The sequence below is a fragment of the Pelodiscus sinensis genome, chromosome 9 (assembly GCF_052426305.1).
Source record: "Pelodiscus sinensis isolate ZL-2025 chromosome 9, ASM5242630v1, whole genome shotgun sequence".
Lineage (NCBI taxonomy): Eukaryota > Metazoa > Chordata > Testudines > Trionychidae > Pelodiscus > Pelodiscus sinensis.
This window is the reverse complement of record NC_143060.1, coordinates 18,653,690-18,674,448: the sequence shown is the minus strand read 5'-3', so window position 1 is coordinate 18,674,448 and position 20,759 is coordinate 18,653,690. Positions and strand designations below refer to the sequence as shown.

Below are 20,759 nucleotides of genomic sequence, written 5' to 3'. Positions count from 1 at the left end.
ATTAAAAAGAAACAGTGAGTGTGACAATACACAGAATATTGTTAAATGCACAAAATTAACTAACTAAACACAAACATCACCAGCAATCCACATGCTTTTGGTTGTAGTACTCTTTTTTTTATAAATATAGGAAATTAAAAATCTCATATCTGTTGGGAATGTTTTTTAATTGATAGGGTTCCTTTCATTAACCTCTAAAGTAGTATCACTCAGTATCAACTGTTTTTCAGCTCACATAACTAAACTAAGATGGCAAGCTAAAGACCTATAGAATTAGCTTCAGATTATTAGAACAAAAACTAACATTTGAACAGCTCCAAGATTTCAGTGAAATTTGTAAAAAGATAATTGCGGTACTAAACTAGCTTCAGTAGAATAATAGTAATGGACCTAAAGAATAAAAAGAAAATATATGCCGATACTCTGAATCATGATCAGTGAAGGACAACATTTGTAAAGAACTTAATCTGTTCAAAATAGAAGATTAGCCTTTGACTTCTGATATGTGATTGAATAAAATGACCACTATCCCTCTATTTCACAATATATTCTGAAGAATCATTTAATACAGATATTCTTAAGTTATGGAAGAGCTATACATTTTCAGTAATGCAGTAAGGGAGAAAGTTTTAGGAAAGGAAAAATTTGCAGTGTTTGAACTAAAGTGAGAATTATGTTGAAAGGAATGCATGATTTGAATGTGTGAGTCCTGAAGCCAAATATTATTTTGCAAATTAGAAAATGGGTTAGTAGAAAATATGTATAGAAATTTCACAAAAACGTAAATTTCCATTATCTATCACATGAAGAAAATATTACAAAATACAGGCAAATACATAAATAACTTTCACCTGTCATAGCACAAACATTATAGTTTTTCAATGTGGGGATCATCAAATGGAAATTACTCCAGCATTTAGATAAATGTAGAAAAATTACATCTGACTTTGACCTCTCATGCTTAGGTGACTTACTAATGATTCTGTTATGGCTAAACTGGGACTTACCTAAAGCATAGGACTATAAGAACCAAAATAAGTACAGGTTGAACCTCTCTCATCCAGGACTGCCTGATCCAGCAACATCCATGGTTTGGAAGGATCACAGATGTTGCTGGACCAGAGAGCTCTGGCCGCAGAGCTTGAGAGCAGTAGAAGTGGATCCGGTGTAGTCCATGGCAGCCTTCAGGGGCAGTTACTTGGGGGTAGAGAGCCCCAGGAGCAGCTGCCAGCCAGGCCCGGCCAAACTGTGCAAGGCCAAAGGCAGTATGGCTGAGCCAGGTGGGTGGGGCCAGGAGCAGGGCAGCACGGGGCCCTGAGTGAGTGGCCAGGTGGGCAGGGCTGGGAGCAGAGCAGCCCAGGGCCCAAGGCAACCGCCTTGCTCAAGTGCTGGGCCTGCTGCCAGCTGCTTCCAGTGTTCCCCAACCCCAGCCCCACATGGTGACAGCTGTTCCCAGGGCTCCCTGGCCCTGGCCCTCATGGGGAACCCTAGGAGCAGCTGCTACCACCACACGCACGGGCCAGGGAACCCTGTGAGCAGCTGCTACCTCCACGTGTGCAGGACTGGAGTCAGGGAAACTGCTGCCATGTACTCGAGGCCAGAGGCAGTAAGCAAAGTCCCGGGAGTGGGCTGGGGATAGCAGACCTAAGCAGGTAAACCACATGAGGTCATGCCTCTGGGTTCTCCTGGAGTAGCAGCCAGGGGGGGAGCTGCCAGAGAGCCTGGGCGTCTGACTTCCCCTGGTCTGTCAAATTCCCTTGTTAGGGACCACTCTGGTCCCGAGGGTGTATGACGAGGGCGGTTCAACCTGTAGTAGCCAAAGAAATGGCATACAGAGGCACAAAGAATAAAGACATTTGACTTTTTTTTTTTTTTTACTCACATTGAATGTCACAGATCCTTTACTTTTACTATAATATAATTATAATATTAATAGACCCACACATTTACAGTTTCACAAGAATTTGGTGTGTGCAAAGAAATGCTGAAAACATCCATTTTAGCTCTGACATTTCATTACATTACAGCCCCCAGGTTACAGTACAAAAAAAAAAAAACCCCTATAATATTATGCATGTTTCAAGGATGAAAGAGTGGTTAGTTTTTAGAACATTTCATTAAAGGCAGCTCGATTTAAAGATCAGGTGTGGAGAGACCTTAGGTCTCCTGTTGCCTAGACTGGAGAAAAATAGGAATGTTTCAGAAATAAATGACAAGATTGGATACTCATACTTCAGTTCCTGAATCTGCTATTTCCCTTCCTATCTCTTCTAAATTGCTAGTAACATGGACATTTTGCTAAGTCAATTATTAATGGTTAAGGGTCCAATTACCCTGAAGAAATCTCAAGACATTTTTAAATGTTTCTCCCGTAACACTCAAGGCATTGCAATAAAGATGGATAATTTTAAAATATTTTACCTCAAAATGTGTGCTACTACTGCAGGCCCATACCAGTCTCCAGCTGTTTTCCCAGACTTCTTTCCATATTCTATTAGCTGATGCAAGCCAAAATATGCTGGTGGAGAATCTCCAAACCAAGAGATTATTTTTCTATGATAAATTTCATCTCTTATTTCACTGTCATCACAGTCTCTCTTTAGTGCTTCCTTATGATCATTTGACAGGACCTTGGGTTCTGTCTCCTCTGTAAGTGATGCTTCAAATGATGTAGTCAGCTTTTTTACAGTGTGGCTTGTCCATGATTCAGAATCTGAATTTTCAATGTTCAATGCAGCCGGCCATGTCCAGGCTGCAACAGAATATTTTTAAAAGATATATTTTACACGTTTTCTTAAAAGTAAGTTTTCTGTATAATCACAAAAAGTGCCAATTTTAATAAAACCAACTGAGGCTTTACATAGACATCCAAATTCTGCTGATACGAATATAGGCAAAGAAAAAAATTTCAACTGCAATACAATGTGGTTGATCTATTTTTATTTGTGCTGGAAAGAAGGGGAAGAAAGGAAGACACCAGTCACATTATATTAACTTTCTTAGCTATTAATGCTAGCAAGATTTTCCAGGAGAGGATATAATGGACCCTGCAGTCTTAGCCAGTTAGGGTATAATTACAAGACACAGATTAGGTGAATGTACATATCAATACAGTAAGGCCAGGTCTACACTAAAGAGGAAAGATGAATCAAGATAAGCAACTCCAGCTATGTTAATGACATAGCTGGAGCCGATGTACCTTGATTTGAGTTTCCCTGCCATCCCCATAGCAGGGGGTTGATGGAAGCAAACACTTCCTTTACTCCTCGCAGGAGTATCAGCTGGTGACAGGGGCACCCTCTGAGTTCAATTTAGCGCATCTTTACTAGACCCACTAAATCAAACTCCGGAAATTTGATTGCAGCAGCGTTGATCTTCCCCAGAGTGAAGACATGGCCTTAGCTAACTAACTCCTCCACTACTTATGCTACACATTGATGATATCATCATATGGACCCAGGAGAAGTAGACCCTTGAAGAATTTCACAGGGATTTCAACAATTTTCCATCGCACTATCAACCTCAGCCTGGACTAATCTACACAAGAGATCCACTACCTTGACATGACAACACAAATAAATAATGGCCACACAAACACTATCCTATTTTGGAATCCTATTGACCATTATTCTTACCAACATATGTCATGGATGGAAGCTAGAAGCATCACATAGTCCATTGTCTATAGCCAAGCCCTAAAATACAATAACATGCGCTCTAATCCCTCAGAAAGGGACAAACACTTATAAGATCTTTATCAAGAATTCTTAAAACTTAAATACCCACCTAGTGAACTAAATAAACAGATTCACTGAGCTAGACAAGTACCTGGAAATCACCTACTTTAAGTAAGGCCCAACAAGGAAAACAACAGACCACCACTGGTTATCACCTACAGCCCCCAGGTAAAACCCTTGCAGTGCATCATTGCTAACTAAAACCTATCCTAGAAAACAATCCCTCACTCTCTCAGACCTTGGTAGACAGGCCAATCCTTGCCTATAGACAGTCCCCCAACGTGAAGCAAATACTCACTAGCAGCCACACACCACACAAATGCTTACCCAGGAACCTATCACTGCCAACCTGTCCATATATCTATACAAGTGATGTCATCACAGTACCTAACCACATAAGCCACACCATCAGGGGCTTATTCACCTGCACATCCACTAACGTGATATATGTCATCAAGTGCCAGCAATGCCCCTCTACCATGTATATTGGTCAAACGGGACAGTCTCTGCGCCAAAAGATAAATGGACACAAATCAGACATCAGGAAAGGTAACATACATAAACCTGTAGGGCAGTGGTTCTCTAACTTTTTGGCCTGAAGCCCACCATGCTCAATGCAGACCACCGGCCAACCTACTATGATGACTGGAGGCTGGGGAGTCTGGCCAGAAGGAGGCTGAAAGTGGGGGTGTGGGACGGAAGGGGGTAGGAGAAGGCTGGGGGTGAGGGGTCTCGGTGAGAGGCAGCAGTGCGGAGGGGAGGCCAGCTTTTAAGCCAGGTCCCTCCAGTATCAACTCCTGCTTCCCTTCCCCTGCTTTGGTGCCTCTGTATCACAGGCAGCAAGGGAGGCGGGAAGCAAGGAGTCAACTAGATTAACCAACAAGCTTAAGCTTATCAGTTAATCGACTAGTTGACTACTCATTCACATCCCTAGTCAGGGTGTCTGCAAGGTGTAAACTCAATGAAGCAAATGGATTACAACTCTCATACTTAAGGAGGACTATTTAAATGTCAAGTTAAATTATTTCACTGATGATCATTTTAATATAAACCTGCAGTTAGTGTTCTCAACTCACAATTTCAAACCACTTGCTATGTCTTCCCAGCTGCTAAAAGCCTAAACTTATGTTGGCCAGATGTTATAACCTCCTCCAGTTTCTCCCAGGAACTATGATGCACGTATGCATCTTCAATGCAAAATTCTGCTAAACATAAAAACTTGCATAATTCCCATAATGTGTAAACTCAATTTAATATCAAAATAAAAACTATAGATTACAGTTTGACAATACCTACTTCAACATGTATAAGAGAAAGATTTCAGTCATAGGAAGTGACTTACTAACCTCTGGCTTCATATTAAGCTCTTTAGAGGAATATTCAGAAATCGTGGAAGAAGCAAATTTAAATTAGGAATGTAAAATCCCTTTTAATCAGTCAACTGGTTAAATTTAACATTTAAGCTTAACATTTAACCAGTTAACTGATTAAACAGGATACCAGGCTAGAGACCATTCCAGCCTGGCTGGAGCAGTCCCCAACCCCACACAGCAAGGGGGCTTCTGCCCTCTTGTGATGGCAGGCTGCTGGCTCCTTTCTGTCCCCAGACCGCCAGCTCCTGTCTCTGCTAGCAGCATGGTGGGCCTGACAGGGCTGGAGTATCCCTCTGCAGGCCGTGGGCAGGAGGCTGTTTCCTGGCACTGGTTAACCGTCACTCAGTAAGCATCATCTGATAAAGGTGATGCTTATCGGGTAACTGGTTACTTGTTCACATCCCTAATGTAAATGTAACATAGTTACTGAGCATTGTTAGGTAAGCCAAAAACCAAAAGGATGATAAAACTGAGAAGCTGACTGGCTTGTAGACCTAGTGGTACTGAAACGAACTACAGGTTGAATCTCCCTGGTCCAGCACCCTCGGGAACCAGAGAATTTGCTGGACCAGGGAAGTCAATGCACCATGGACTCTGCTTTTCCTTGTCTGCCCTGCTGCCGACTGGGGTTCTGCTTTCCCCATGGAGAGCTAAGAGGGGGGCTGCTCTGCACTCCACCTGGCGGCCCCACTGCTGCCAGAGAGGATCAACTCTGTGCTCTGCCCAGTAGCCATGCTGCTACCAGGGGTTCTCCCCAGCAGCCCCGCTACCACCCAGAGTGCCACACTCCACTGCTACTCAGGGCTCCACTGCCTTGGTCCCCCACACTCTGGCAACACTTCTGACTCCATGGGGTCACCCCAGTGATACCAGACCAGGGGTGTTGCTGGACTAGGGAAGTCTGGATTACAGTTTCAACTTGTACCATGCAGGAGACATATTTGTATTTACAATCTATCACCTCTTGGTTTTAAAGGACTGGAGAGAGCAAGGGACGAAATATGTTCAAGACCCTGAAAGCAATCTATTTGCCCAATGGACTCTGTGCCTATATAAGAGTAGCTTCAAAGAACAAGGTTAAGATAAGAAAATATAAAGGAAAGCAGAAAGACTTTTCCAAGTCCCACCAGTGAAACAATAGAGAATGATACAGAAAATAGATTAGAGATTTCTGTTAACCCACTCTCATGATACAAGAACTAAAGAAAATTAAAATGTGACATTTAAATCTATTAAATATTTTCCTAACACAGCCCACAATTAGACAACAACACTCATTACACAAGATATCACTGAGATCAAGAACCTAATAGGTCTCTAAAAAGAATTGAACATTTACATGGATAACAAGAACATGCAGTAAAGACGTGTATTTTATTTTTAAGTGAGGTGTTTTTAAATAGACAAACACTCTACTTTGGCCATACATTAACCTCTGGATAATAAGGATTAGGAAGAAATGTTCACTGTCGACAAAACTAACTTCTACAGGGTTTCATGAAGTTTCTTTTGAAGCAGCTAGTACAGTAAAACTCCATTGGTCCGGCATCAAATGCTCCGGCACTCCTGATGGTCCTGCACCATCAGGAACCCGGAAGTGCTCCGGGCAGCCGGACAATTGGAACTGCTTTGCCCTGGCTTCCTGGAGTCAGCTGCTGATCAGTTTCAGCAGCAGCTGACTTGGGGACACCTGGGGCAGAGCAGCTGGGGTGCTGCCGGGTTGGTCCCGCAGCGCCGAAGAGCTGCGGGACCAACCCGGCAGCACCCCAGCTGCTCTGCCCCAGGCGTCCAGATTCAGCTGCTGCTGAAACTGACCAGAGGCTGATTCTGGTCAGCCGCTGGTCAGTTTCAGCAGTGGCTGAATCGGGGACACCTGGGACAGAGCAGCTGGGGTGCTGCCAGGTTGGTCCCGCAGCTCGACTCTGAGATCCAGGTATTAGGTTGGGGGGGAGGGAGGAGGCTAGGAGAGCCTGGCTCTGGGGGAGGGGAAGGGAGGAGACATTAGGTTGAGGGGGCTCGCTCTGGGGGAGGAGGGAGGCATTAGGTTGGGGGGGGCCTGGCTCTGTGGGAGTGGAAGGAGATTGGGTTAGAATGGGGGTATGGGAGTGCCTGGGTGTGGGGGAGAGGAAAGGGTTATTTTGTTTTTTATTTATTCACAAATAAAATCACAAAATGTATATTAATTTTATATCAATAGATATGTCATGTTTTGTAATTGCATGAATAATTATATCTTTATGCAAAATCTCAGACTTACAAAGTAGCTGAAATTTTCATAGAAGCCTGTTCTATTTGATTAACCATGGTCTATACTTCTTTTATTTCAACAAAACAAGTTATGTATCATATACAAAATGTAGAAGCACCTTAAATTTAAATTACAAATTATATCAAATTAATTTTTAAATTATTTAATATGAGCAAATAATTTTACACATCAAGTTATTGTAATATTATAAAATATACCTAAAACATAATCTATAATAATAAATAACTACGACTTTCCGACAAAGTATATTTTCTTTGGTGGCTCTAGGGTTGCCAGGTGTCCGGGACTGGTGCCTTCTGCCTGGCACCTTTTTTTTTTTTTGCTCGACAAACCATCCGGGAACCCTAGATGGCCCTGAAAACTATCAGTTTTCGTTTGTGCGGAAGCCTTAGTAGGCTTCCAGTTTGACATGCCTGAAATATGATCTACATTTCATGCTCACCTCTGCCAAGAAAATGAAGCACAAGCCCTTGAGCCAGCAGCATCTGGCCAGTTCTCAGTGTACAACCCCAACCACAGTCGGTTGTCAAGGCAGATTCTTTTATTGTAGGAAAATCCTCTCTATAAGTCAACCATATTCTAGAAATAAAATCTTTACGAAACTCTTCTACATTTCCAGAAATTACTTTGTTGACTATATCTAAGTGGGATCCATCTGGAGAGAGTTCACTGGGTTCTGCAAGACAGACACAAATTACAGCTTTGAAATTAACTACCACAGGAGTTTTGTTGATAAAATTAAAACAAAATTATTCTATTAAAATCATAGGTATCTCCTGGGAGACTCCAGTAACTCCTCAGCAACAAGAAGGAAAATCTGAGGAGAGACATAAAAGGTATGTAAGCAGTTGAAACAAAGAATGATTCAGACAACAGCTGTCAATTGAAATGGCCATATTAAGTAAGCAGCTGTTGGTCCTGCTAAATATAATTGGCCAAATCAAGAAAGGCATGCTGGGGAAATAGCTTCCATATGAGGGCAAATTTGCATAGGGAAGAGTTAAAAGGGACAAGGAAATCATCAAGGAAGGTTTTACTTGATGTCGGTATTATCATTTCCTTCTCCCGCACAAGGCTGAGTCTATGCAGTTCCTTTGAAAAACCTCAGTACCCATTTTACAGATTAATAGAGATTATATCAAGCAGAGATTATAGAATTTATGCACAGAATGGATGAAGTCTGATTTGACAATGACTAGATTCTCTGGCCTATGTGCAAACAATGGGATCAACAGGTATGAAGACTGGGAATTTTTCAAACTTAACAGAGAATGTTTTAAATTGTAAACATAAATTCTCTATTAATAAAGGTTTTGGTAGAGGATTAAAAAATACCTTCACAAAGCAGTTCCAAAATGAACTCCAAAAATAATTAAATTCTTTATACTTACCATTTGACTTGAAATGATAACATTTCCCCAGCAAGAAAACAGCAGAATTTCTGCTAAAGTAAGTTTTTGTTTTCTTTACCCAACCTAAAAGAGATAGAAAGTTTGTGTCTGAAATATTCCAAAATATTTCCAGAAAAATGGGATTGTACAACAAGGTGGATAGAAAAAAGAGAGTCGGGTTTTTTTTAAATTTAAATCTTTTTTACATTTTTTAAAAATAATCAATAAAATACTAAATTTCTCATTTAAAAATAACAGTTCAAATTAAATCTTATCACAAACATGCTATATCTATACTTACAGGCTCATAAAAATGAATTAATGGCTCTGGTCTGACCAGCCTAATAACCAGTTCTTGCTTCTTGAAATGGTCATGGCTTCTGGGTGTATAAAGAGACCCTAACTTGGAATATAATGACAAAAATCATTCCATGGGTAAAAAAGGAAAATGTGTCAATTGTAAGCAGTGCAAGAAAATGACGCAGGGCCTAGCTAAAAGAATGAAACATCATAATGAAAACTGCTTATTGGGAGACCATGATGTGGATGTATCTGAAGAACACTATGAATCAACTTGAAATGCATCATTCTTCAAGACTCTCTCAATGCCTTTTAGTATAAGTGTGATTTTAACAAGTATATTTTCAATCTATTAGCTATGCAGGGTGTTGCTAGAAAAAAAAATAGAGTTCATCTTAGCTAATCCTTATGACTTGTTTATAATTAGTTAATGAGGCATAGAATCTTTCACCCAAGTATATGATACAAAAAGCTGCAGTAAGAGAATCTTGAGTTGCTGGTTGCCACTGAGTGTCATTTTCTTATTTATATTACATAATACATGCCTCTTATTTTCGAACATCATTATCATAGACCATAATGGTGATGTCTCAGGTCTATTCCCTATTTTACTTCAGCATAACTCAACTTCCCTAAAGCATACACACAAGCCCATACACTTGTTTTCAATGGGGCTTACTCCAAAATGAAGTGCAGTCCAAGCACAGTTAGTCTTAGTTTTTATGGTAACTTGGAATCAAATCCACATCAAGGTGGAAAAAATGAGAAGTAATTGTACAAGTGTTAAGAACACCATTCATTTAGTGCAGTGGTCTCCAACCTTTTTAAGCACAAGATCACTTTTTGAATTTAAGTCAGTCCAGGATCTACCTCAAAGCCACATACTCCTGCCCCCCGTTTCTCTGAGGCCCTGCCTCTGCCCCACCTCTTTGCTGAGGCTCCACCCTCCTTTCTCTGTGAAGATGGGGTACAGGGAAGGGGGACAGAGTGACATCAGCTGTCTGTGTCTGTCTCTCCCACCCTGTGCAACAAGAAGGAGGCTCCTAGGGGACTGCTCTGAGGCTCTGGGAAGGAGCAACAGGGCAGTGGGAGGAGGGACAGTTGATGTGCTGGCACTTGATAGCCTCCCAGCCAAACCAGTCAGGATCACCTGTCAGAGGCGCCAAGATCTAGCGGTAGATCCTGATTCACTGGTTGATGACCACTGATTTAGTGTTCTGAGGACTTGTCTGTTGGAATTAATAAAACTTGAAAATTAAATAAAAATGTTTGACAGCCAGCAACTCAGGAGACTGTTGCAATTGCAAATGTGAAATATTTATGTAACATTTAAGATTTAGTTTAATAAATATAAGTGCTACTGTGTTTGTTTGTACCATTTAGTTTTCACCGTTACTAATGTACTGAGCTTGACACTGGTAATGAGAATTGTGTACTAATTACCTAAACTAATAAAAGTCAAGGTATCTAAAAAAATTACACAAAGTACATCCTTCTAGAGGTTATAAAATGTGGTACTGAGTTGTAAATTCACATGTTTTAATGATAAGATTTGCACCATTGTTTGAAGAAATGTAAAGTAGTGTAAATGGGAAACTTGATTTAAATCAACCCACCCTGTCACACAAAAAGTCACACAAATTAGCAAGAACATGGAAACATTACAATGGACTTGGAATTATTTTCTAGACTGAATAATACAAACGGGTTCTATTGTCTTAAATATGGAATGGATTCATATTCACAGTTAATGTAACTTATCCCTTGAAAATACATTTATATCCACATAAGATGTTTATGTAGTTTTCAGGTTGTATAGATAAGTAGTGAAATTCACAAGTTAAGTTTGAACTCTGCCTTTTTGCTTAATTTTGTCATATTTTCAATTACTGTGTTAAAATATTCTGGTTAAGTTTCCAACAGCAATACTAAAACAGCCACATGTATATATTTAGTCACAAGTTTAAGGTGTATATTTGAGGGGGGGAAAAGGAATAAAAATATGGATGTGTAAAATGGGTGTTGAACTTCCAACTTTTACATACTCATTGAGAAGTAAAATAGTGTAACACATAGCGGCAGTGGACAGAATTAAGGTTGAATGTTTAATCTTAACTGTTGCACATCCTGACTTCAATTAGTAATGTTAGCAAACATTTTGCACCAACTTCCCAACTGCTGCCACCATTCACTCACAAATAACTCCTGCTGACTTAAGATGGTAATTTTCACCTTAAGTATTGAAGAGACATGGGAAAATTAGGGTAAAGGCTGAACTAGGTTTGGGACGATGCAGGTTAAAAAGCTAACTAATTTGTCTTGACCAAGCTTTGAGGTTTGCCTATTTCTGAACTGTTTTGAGACATAAGAGACAAAAGGTGAAATCCATACCCCATTGACTTTGATGGAGACAGAATATGGTCTCCAGTCTTAACTTTTTAAAAATACACTACTGTGGTGGAGAGACTCCCCCACACTGGCCAGGAAGGGGGTTAAAACAAGCAGCAAAGAGCCTGAGCAGAATCCTGGCCAATCAAGGAGAGGCTTTTAAAAAGCCAATCAGAGGGCAGCTTGCTGGGGCTGCCAGATATAAAAGAAGCTGTCCAACAGGGAGACAGTTAGGTCCTGACCTGGATGGGTAAGAAGACTGTAACGCAGTACTGGGCAGGCTAAGGGGAGCTAAAGGCTCCAGCCTGATACCTGCCAGGCTGCAGGCCTTGTGACAAAAGCCAAATAGGTGCAGGGATTATAAGGAAAGTAGCCTAGGGAACTAGAAGCAGTAAAGAGGAGTAGAGGAGAACAGGCCAAGGCTGCCATCAGAAGGTCCCTGGGCTGAGCCGCAGAATAGTGGGAGGGCCTGGGTCCTCCCCTTGCGCTACACCTTGCTACCAAGGCATGGCCCAAACAGACTGTGGCTTGCCCCAGAGACAGAGGGGCTATGCTTTAGAACCACAGTTGGCCACAGTGGCAGGTGAAATTTGGAAATGCTGTTGCCCGCCCGCCCCTCATCCTGGAAGAGGAGCGTGGCCCATAAATACTATGGCTTGCCCCTGAGAGGCACTAGACTTGGAGGCCACAGATGGCCATAAAGGCAGCAGAAACTAAGAACAGCCAATACAACCCCTGAAATGGGGCAAGAAACCACTGTAGTGGGCATTGTCAGAGGCCAGTGTCCTGAAGAGGATGCTGCTGTATGGGAGTAATGTGGATCCAGAACAAGAGTGTGAATGTGGGAGAAACCAACCAGAAGGAGGCACTCTGTTGACAGAGCTAATTCCCTGGAGCTATCAGCAGGAGGTGCTGCAGAGGTAAGTCCCATCCTGTGATAACTACCAATAAGAACGGCTCACACTGAGGCCTTATCTATGCTTAGAAATTAAACCTAGCTCAGTCACTCAGGGCTGTGCAAAATGTCATGTCCTGAGTTCCATGGCTATGTAGGCCACAAATTCTTCCATCAAGCTAGCTATCACTACTTAGACAGAAGAGCCACTTCCATCAATGTAAGAAGTATCTACTCCACAATCACTACACCCGCATAGCTGCAGCTGTGCTGCTATAGTCCAGAACAGTGGTTCCTAACCGGTGGGCGACGGACCAGTGCCGGGCTGTGGCACATTTTCAGGCCATGCCCAGGAGGCACCACAGAGAGCTCTGATCCTCCGCTCCCCTTCAGTTCTTTTCCTGCAGCTGACATTTTTTATTATTCTTCCCCCTGCTTCCTTTTCCCTGCCAGCAGACAGGCTTTTTTCTGCCCCTCCCATTTGGACCCTTCTCTGCCCCTCCCCTCTGGCCAGCTGAGAGCTCCAGTATCAGCATGCTCCAGCTGGCCAGGGGAAGGCAGAAATGGCACACTGACCTCCCTCCCCCATGCTCTGGCACTGCTGGGCTCAGCCGGGCACCACACAGGCACTGGGAGCTGCACGTTCTAAGCCTGACGTGGAGCTGCAGGCTTTAAGCAGTGAATGCCATGACTCAATTTGCATCCCGTCCCATTTAAACATAGAGCCGCAGGAGCTGGGATTGCATTTCTCGCCGAGCTCCCTGGTCCAGGGCTGTGAGAGGCACCATGGTACAGTGTGAGAACCGGGGAGAAGAGAAGCATATTCACGCTACTCTAAAGCTGCAGATTTATCTATGCTGTAAAATGTAATGCAGGAGTGATCGATAGACAGCCTCAGGTGATAAAATACCCAACTCCCCTCACCCCCATTCAAAGACGGGCAGGGAGCAGCATGGGCGCCTTGCCTAGGCTCCCTTCCACTCTTTTTTCCCTCTCTGTGAGCTTGCATCAGGCTTCTTTTCCCACCTCTCTCTTGTGCACAGGGTTTCGACTGGCTCCTTGCTGTTGAGCGCCTGCAGCTCCCTTGCTGATCCCTTTACTTCTTTCCCTGACCTCTCGCCAGCTGCCTCCCCCCCATCCCCAGCCTCTACCTCTCTTCCTGCTGTCTCCTCTCTCTTGGCTCCAGACTCAAACTGTGCATGTGTCTTGGGGATGAGGGATCCCCGTTTTCTAAGCAGTGCTTTGTCCGTCCCCACCTTGTCTGCTCCTTTATGACAGAGCTGGAATGAGACTGGTGTCAATAGAGGGAGCTGGTTGGGCAGATTAGCAACATCCCAGTGCAAAACAATCAAGATAAAATCCCTGTGTATTGTCCTATTTCTGCTCTGGACTGAGTGTTTGGCTCCTCGCTGGATTTGATGCAGGGTTTGAAAACACCAGTTCATCCTCCTCCTTCTATCATCTCCCATTCTTGCCATGTGACAATCTCACAGTTCCTTGAATGTGGTTTGGGACGGGAGACAAACGTGTATGGCATTTGTGTTGGATAGGGATATGCACGGGGCTCCTCTGGAGGCTGGGCAGAGACAGGAGAGGGGCTGTTTGCAGTGGCTCTGGGAGCCGAGGCTTTGATTTTATGCAAATGAATTTGCATAATGAATATGCAAATAAAATGTTACCAGTCTACCAAAAGTTTGTGAATGGGTTTCCTGGTACATGGTATAAAAATGGTTGGGAACCACTGGTCTAGACATAGCCTGATATTCATAATTTCTCTGTTTTAGAGCCTGCATAAAACTGTCATGTCATCTGTGCTTAGATCAGAAAAAACAGATTGGCATTAAGGCAGTCATTTGAAAAAGCAAATCCTTATTTAAATTGAAAGAGAAGGGTGTTTTTTTCTAGATTGTTTAGTTTGTTAGTAAATTGGTTTCAAAGTCCAAGTTACATTTTTTTATTAATACGAGTACACTTACTGTGTGAAATTCTGGCTCCCCACTGAAGTCAATGGCAAAACTATTGACTTTAATGGAGTTGAATTTTATTAAGTTTCACTTACTGTATTTCATGTTGTGCCATGCAGACATAAACTTGGATTTTAGCTTTTCCACTTCATCTGTCCCTGTGGCCTCCATATTCAAATTCTAGAGAAAAAGCCATCACTGTTGTGCAAGATATTAATTTGTTACTGCAAAAACAAAAAATAAATATAACTGTGGGAATAGAGTATATGTTATATAGCATCACCAGCATGATTAGGTACTTAAACCTAAAATGAAACAATAAAACTTTCAGAATCCTCCACTTCCAGGACTAAAAAACAATCACATGTTCTGTGACTATGTAATAAAAACCATATAATTCCAAATATACAATAAACTCCTGTGCAAAGTTAAATAAAATATCTTCTTTAAGCATGGGGGGAGGCTTGTGTTCCTGGCTCCTTCTGGGCTAGAGCAGCCCTCTGGAGGTGGCAAGCTGCAGTTTAACTTAAGAGTGATGCTTGCTGGCTAGCCAGTTACCAGCTCACATCCCTAATCTAGACCAGTGTTTCTCAATCCTTTTTATTAAGTACCCCTTTTAAAAAAAAATTATAAGTACCTACAGTTTTCAGACACACTTTTTTTCCTACCATTGCAATACATTTGTTTAAACAACTTAATCGTAGCTGGGCAGGCAATGACTTTTTGGGTGTAAAAAAAAAATAATAAAACTTAACAAATTCAGTTTTCTCCAAATTTCAGTTGTTGACGTACCCCCCCCAGACTTCTCTCAAGTACCCCTAAGGGTACTTGTACCACTAGTTGAGAAACACTGATCTAGACCATGCTAGTGTATGTGAATGCACACTCAAGTTTCAATCTGTGGTTAGAGCAGAACATTTATTTTGTTCACATCTGGGATTATGACCACATATAAATAAAAAGACAGAGTATTATTTGTATCTTAAACCAACACTTAATAAATCTGTCTGATTTAGAGTGTGCGTGTATTTACTGATGAGATGATATGAGGATGGGATGGAAGATTAAGGAAGGTACTGAGCTTGTGGGGAAAAAAGATAGACAGTGGTTACTGAAAATAGGCTGTACATGTAACAGAACTGAGACTATTTTGTATGGAAACAATTTGTTATAAAAGATTACAAAGATCTCTAGAAAATATTGACAGAATAAATACTGTTGCAAAATATACATCATTTCTAATAACGTGTGCAGGCAAATTAGTTTCTTTTTTCTTTTGTACAAGAGAATGGGTTTTCATACATACATTTTATGTATTCGGTCTAGTTAAGATTTTAGAAGGTAATCATTTTAGCAATGTTACTAGACTGAATACATAAAATGGTGGGAGTACCCATTATCTTGCAAACTAATTCACTGAATGTTTTTTAAAACTATTTAGAAGATGTCAAAGGGAAACTGAATCTGGAATAAACAAACAAGTATGTGCTGCATTTCTCATTAACATGTTAGAAGCTGCCGCACAAACTGACTCAGCTTTGAAATCCCTCATTTCTTTATAACACACAAAAACTGCATAGTCCCGATTTTTTTCTTCTAAATGGTTTGAGAGAACTGAACAGAACTCCCTGAGTAAGCTGTCCATCAGTACCACTTAACAGGAAAGGTTGCTATTGAGCAATACAGCTGACCAAATTGCACCTGTTTTGCCAACTAATGGCTTCTACATAGAAACCAATAGTTATAAAAGTTCTCTGCCGAATCTCAGGAATGGAATAAACACAAGAATTCTGAAGAGAAACACAAATCTGGTTTTCCCCTAAAAGATGCTAACCGCATTGGCATACTTTTCTTTTTACTCTCAGACATTTATTTTCTATAAATCTTCCTATTGAAAAGAATATTAAGTTCAAATAGCCAAATTTCTTCCATTTTGGGTGAAACATACTGGGCTATTCAGTTCCATGTGGGTAGGAATCAGGAGTGGAGTTATAACAATAAAAGGTCATCTTATTTGTCAGCTGAAGAAGTAGGTTGTGCCCACAAAGCTCATACTATCTATCTATATTTTTAGTTAGTCTCTAAGGTGCTACAGGACCATTGTTGTTTAAGTTTTTTTTAGTTACAGATGAACACAACTACCCCTCTGATACAATAATAGGTCAATGTGAGAAGAGAATTAAGTTCAACAGATACTGGTTGCTGGAAGCACCCTCTAAAATCTAAAACTTTTGTTCACTAAAGGTTTATTATAAATTTGAGAAATTGTCTAATAAAGACATATTAACAGGGCTCCACAAAGTGTAATCTACTCGCCTGTAGCGAGTAGATTACAACCAAGAAAAGCTGGGCTCAGGCGATCTGCGCATGCGCAGAACGATCTGCACATGCGCAGATCGCCGGACAGTGCAGCTGGCGAGCGGGGCTCACCGCAGCTCGGCAAGCCCTGCATATTAATATAATCCTACAATAGAGTGCCAGAAGGTACCATACACAAAATTCTCTGACTTATCAGGCTCCTAGGTATTGTGGAAAGTTTTCTTTACAGACTTTTTACTAACAGCCAATTAGCCACAAAAGAGCAAGCTCTAACCCACTCTTCTTTATGCATCATGAGCGAAGTGCTAGAGAAATTCTGAATTCCAAGATTTTTATTGCTGGTGATGTGAGGGGAAAAAAACCACCCTGTTTGTTTTTCAGGAAAGAGATTGCACTTGCAGTAATGACAGTGTGCAACATTCATATTGAAGTAATTGACAGAGACTAAATATGGAAAGCCTAGAAATCATTTTTACAGTCACTTTTTTTTTCTAAGCAAAATCACACATTCAGTCAACAAATTACATTCTGATAAATGTAAAGGCTATTTCAGAACAGTATCCTTGAAGAGAACAAGCTTTTATCTCAGACAAAGATAGAACATTTTACCCATTCAGGACTATAAAGGAACTTTTATACCCGTATAACTGTCCATATGCGAGGAGTCCTGTGGCACTTTAAAGACTAACAGATTTATTTGAGCTTAAGCTTTTGTGGGCAAAAACTCACTTCAACAGGTACAGGATTCCTCACTGTTTTTTGTGGATAGAGACTAACACAGCTACTTGTGTCCATATTACAGTTTTTACTTCTATAACTAGGTTGGGAAAAACAATAATAAAATATTAATGTGGTAGCATAGGATGGTCTAAGCCAAGGTACACCCTGTAGGCAGTTGGCTGTGGGCACAGGCACTTTGCAGCGAGTGATTGCCAGTGACAAACTAGGGTGATTGCCAGTGATATCTCTAACAAACAGTTATACCAATACAACTTTTAAGGGCAGACCAACCCTTACCTTGTAAATGCTTCACATTAGACAGTTCAGTACAATACCCTAATCAAGATCTGGACCCGCACAACATTGTCCAGCTCTTGATGAGATCTCAAGTGTTACCATAATAAACACTAAATCTGTGATTGTTTTCAGAATTGCGTTACTAGGCATTGTTAGGAACGGACATTTGATTGATTATTAATCCTAGCCTAGCTAGTCTCAAGGATTCCTAAATAGCTTGTTTTCCAAAGAAGAAATGTGAATGTATGGAAGAGCAGCTTAAATTACATTAACAAGGTTGAATGGATTTATACAGCACCAGTGAATCTATTGTTGCTGGTTGTACGGTGGTGAAAGGGATATTCCTAGTCCTGCCTCACTCAGTGCAATCCAAGAGAGGATTGCTGGCTTCCCTGGCTGGAGAAGCATGTTAAGATTTTAACCTGGTCCCCGTGCTCCAAAACTGCAACAGACAGGAAGGTACATGCCTCTCACTAAGCATCCCCGCTCTGCCTCCCGCAGCGCCTGGGCTGGGGGGACAGAACAAGCCCTGGAGGCGCTTCCCCTGTTGTGTAGCAGGTCACTGGGGCAAGACCTTTAAGAATCTCCAAGGGACACCCCCCCCCCCCGCAAGGGGTCACAGAGGAACCCGCCCCACAGGGGGGGGGAGGGCTTGGGAGCCCCCTAAACTCCTCCCACAGACCCGCCCCGTTGGAAGTGGCTTCCCCCAGGAACCGCCCCCTGTCCGCCCGCGGGACACTCGCGCCATCCCCGTCCCCTACCTCCAGCCTCCGGGGGGAAGAGTGGGCCAGCACGGGATGAGAACGGGGGAGGGGCGCCCATCCCGCACAGACTCCGCAACCTCCCGGCTCTGCCCGCTGGCCCCTCGCAGCCGCCGTACAGCTCAAGGAGGAGAAGCAGGAGCCGTTAGGGGCCAATGCTACGGAACCTCCACTTCCGGCCGCCGGTCACGGGATGCCTTCCATCGCTGGACGCGCCAGAAACTACAAGTCCCAGCATGCCCCGCTGCCGGCAAGGCGAGGCTGCGCGTGCGCGACAGGCGTACACTCTCTCTCTCTCTCTCTCTGGGATCCGCCCCTCTTGTGGCGCTAGGAGGGGAAAGTTCTATGCTCCCCCCCCCCACTTGCCTCGTGGCCGGAAGGCACCGCCCCGAGAGAGAGAGGGCCTTAGTAGCCCCGGAGCACGCGACGCTCTGAATGCAGTGAGGGTAGAGGTTCGATTCTCAGCGCTGGCAGGGGCTGTCCCCGTTCATTGCCCTTGCTGGCTGCCTTCCCTACTTATCCATCTCCTGCTAGGGAGCAGCCAGTCATCATAACACCTGGTTCCTGCATAGTCATGGGGAGAGATCAATGCTCTTTGCAAAGGCACTGGGTTTTGTTTTAGCCATGGGCAACCCAGGCACAGGAGAGAGAAGTGACTTGCACAGCAGGTGCATTGCAAAGCTAGGACTTACTGCAGAGTACAACTCTGGTCATGTGAAGACGTGGGCCACGAAAGCTCATGATATCCTCCACGGCTTATTCAAAGTAGGAATAAGATCCTCCGGAAAAGGGCGCTTTTTCCGGAGGATCGGGGCCAGTGTAGACGCTCTTTTCCGGCTTTTTTAAAAGCCGGAAAAAAGCGGCGGACATTTTTATTTAAATGCCGCGGGGGATATTTAAATCCCCCGCGGATTTCCCTATTACGGCTTCTGAAATTAACATGCCCCTTCCGGAAAAGGGGCCAGTGTAGACGTAGCCCACATGTTTTGTTAGTCTAGAACAGTGGTCTCCAACCTTTTCACACCCAAGATCACTTTTTAAAATGACAGAACAAGCCAAGATCTACCGCCCCATGCCTTCCTTGAAGCTCCGCCCTCTCTAGTCTCCTCCTCCTGCAATCTAGCCATAAACTTGCTAGGTTGAGACAGGATGTGTAGGGTCTGGGGTGGGAATGTGGGATTTGGGTGTGGGAACGAGTGAGAGGTGCAAGCTCTGGGAGGAAATCTGGATGCAGGAGAAGATGGAGAAGGGGCACTGGCTCAAGGAGAGGGCACCAGGCTGGGCAGTGTTGGGGTCAGATGTAGGGTTAGGGTACTAAGCAAGCCACAGACTTCTGGATGTGAGGGTTCAGGAATTTGGGTTGGGGTATGTGAGGGGCTCAGGGCAGGGGGTTCCAGTGTATGATAGGCTCAGATGTAGGGTCTGGGGGAAAGGGGAGCTCAGGAGTGTTATTATGCCTTGGCCAGATGGGGGCTTGGCCCCAATTTGGGGTTTGTTGGCCAGGCTTCATTTTTAAATAAAATACTGTGTCAAACAAAAAGTTTCTGCATTATCTTTATTTCTGAGAAAGGCAGGGAACCTGTCTTGAGTCAGGGGTCACTGACCCAAGAAAAGTCAGTTGGAGCCACACAAGTGAGATGCAAAAAAACCCTCCTCCACCCCACCCCACCCCCCAAGCTTCACTAATGTGGCCCCAACTGTGTTAGTGGGAACAGAGGACATAGTACTGGGGAAGGGTGCTAGTGGGTGCTTTGGCAGGGGACAGGATGCCAGTGGGGACAGAGTTCTGTGACTTGGGACAGGGGAATGAGGACAGAGTTCAGGGAGTGGGGAGGGGGGGCTTCAGGTCAGGAGATGGGGGCGATACAACAATACCTGTAAGAAATTTAAGCATGGGGTGAAGTGGGGGGTGCTCTGTGCCAAGGGAAAGGATAGGGGTAGCAGGAGTCAGGGGACAGGTGCTTGGAGGTGAGGAGGAGCTCAGGGCAGGGGGCTGAAAATACGGAGGGTATAGGAGTCAGGGTTAAGAGTATGGGGTATGCAGAAGTCAGGCTTGGGAGAGGGAGGGTGATATCAGGGCAGAGCGTGCCACCCTGGCTTACTTTCACCTCTGGCCATTGCTGCTTTTTCACTTATTGTCTTTTCCTTCTCATCGAGTAATTGGCCTACCCTGTTCTTAGTCTTCTTCTTGCTTCTAATGTATTATAAAAAGTTTTCACCCTGGCCTATTTTTGTCCCTACATGATGCACACACATGTGAGAAAGAGAGAGAGAGAGAGACTTATATTGATCCATTGTAATTCAACCTTATTTCCACTTTTGATATGACTCTGTCTTGAGTTACA

At 43.1% G+C, this 20,759-nt stretch overlaps 1 protein-coding gene across 3 annotated transcripts in view; it reads right to left on the bottom strand.

The window, feature by feature from the left end:
* Window positions 1-18,649, bottom strand: part of ATG4C (autophagy related 4C cysteine peptidase) — a 53,670-nt gene extending 35,021 nt beyond the window's left edge. For 2 of the 3 annotated variants that reach the window (XM_089780453.1, XM_006126757.5), the window contains exons 1-5: window positions 18,415-18,647; window positions 14,413-14,541; window positions 8,771-8,854; window positions 7,822-8,055; window positions 2,422-2,752 (exon numbers count right to left, since the gene is read on the bottom strand). In XM_089780453.1, the coding sequence (XP_089636579.1) occupies window positions 2,422-2,752; window positions 7,822-8,055; window positions 8,771-8,854; window positions 14,413-14,488 (725 nt within the window). In that variant the 5' untranslated portion in view covers window positions 14,489-14,541; window positions 18,415-18,647. Of the gene's footprint in view, window positions 1-2,421; window positions 2,753-7,821; window positions 8,056-8,770; window positions 8,855-14,412; window positions 14,542-18,414 lie in introns of all 3 variants that reach the window. The other variant, XM_075936146.2, reaches the window with a different exon arrangement.
* Between the last annotated feature and the right edge of the window lie 2,110 nt (window positions 18,650-20,759).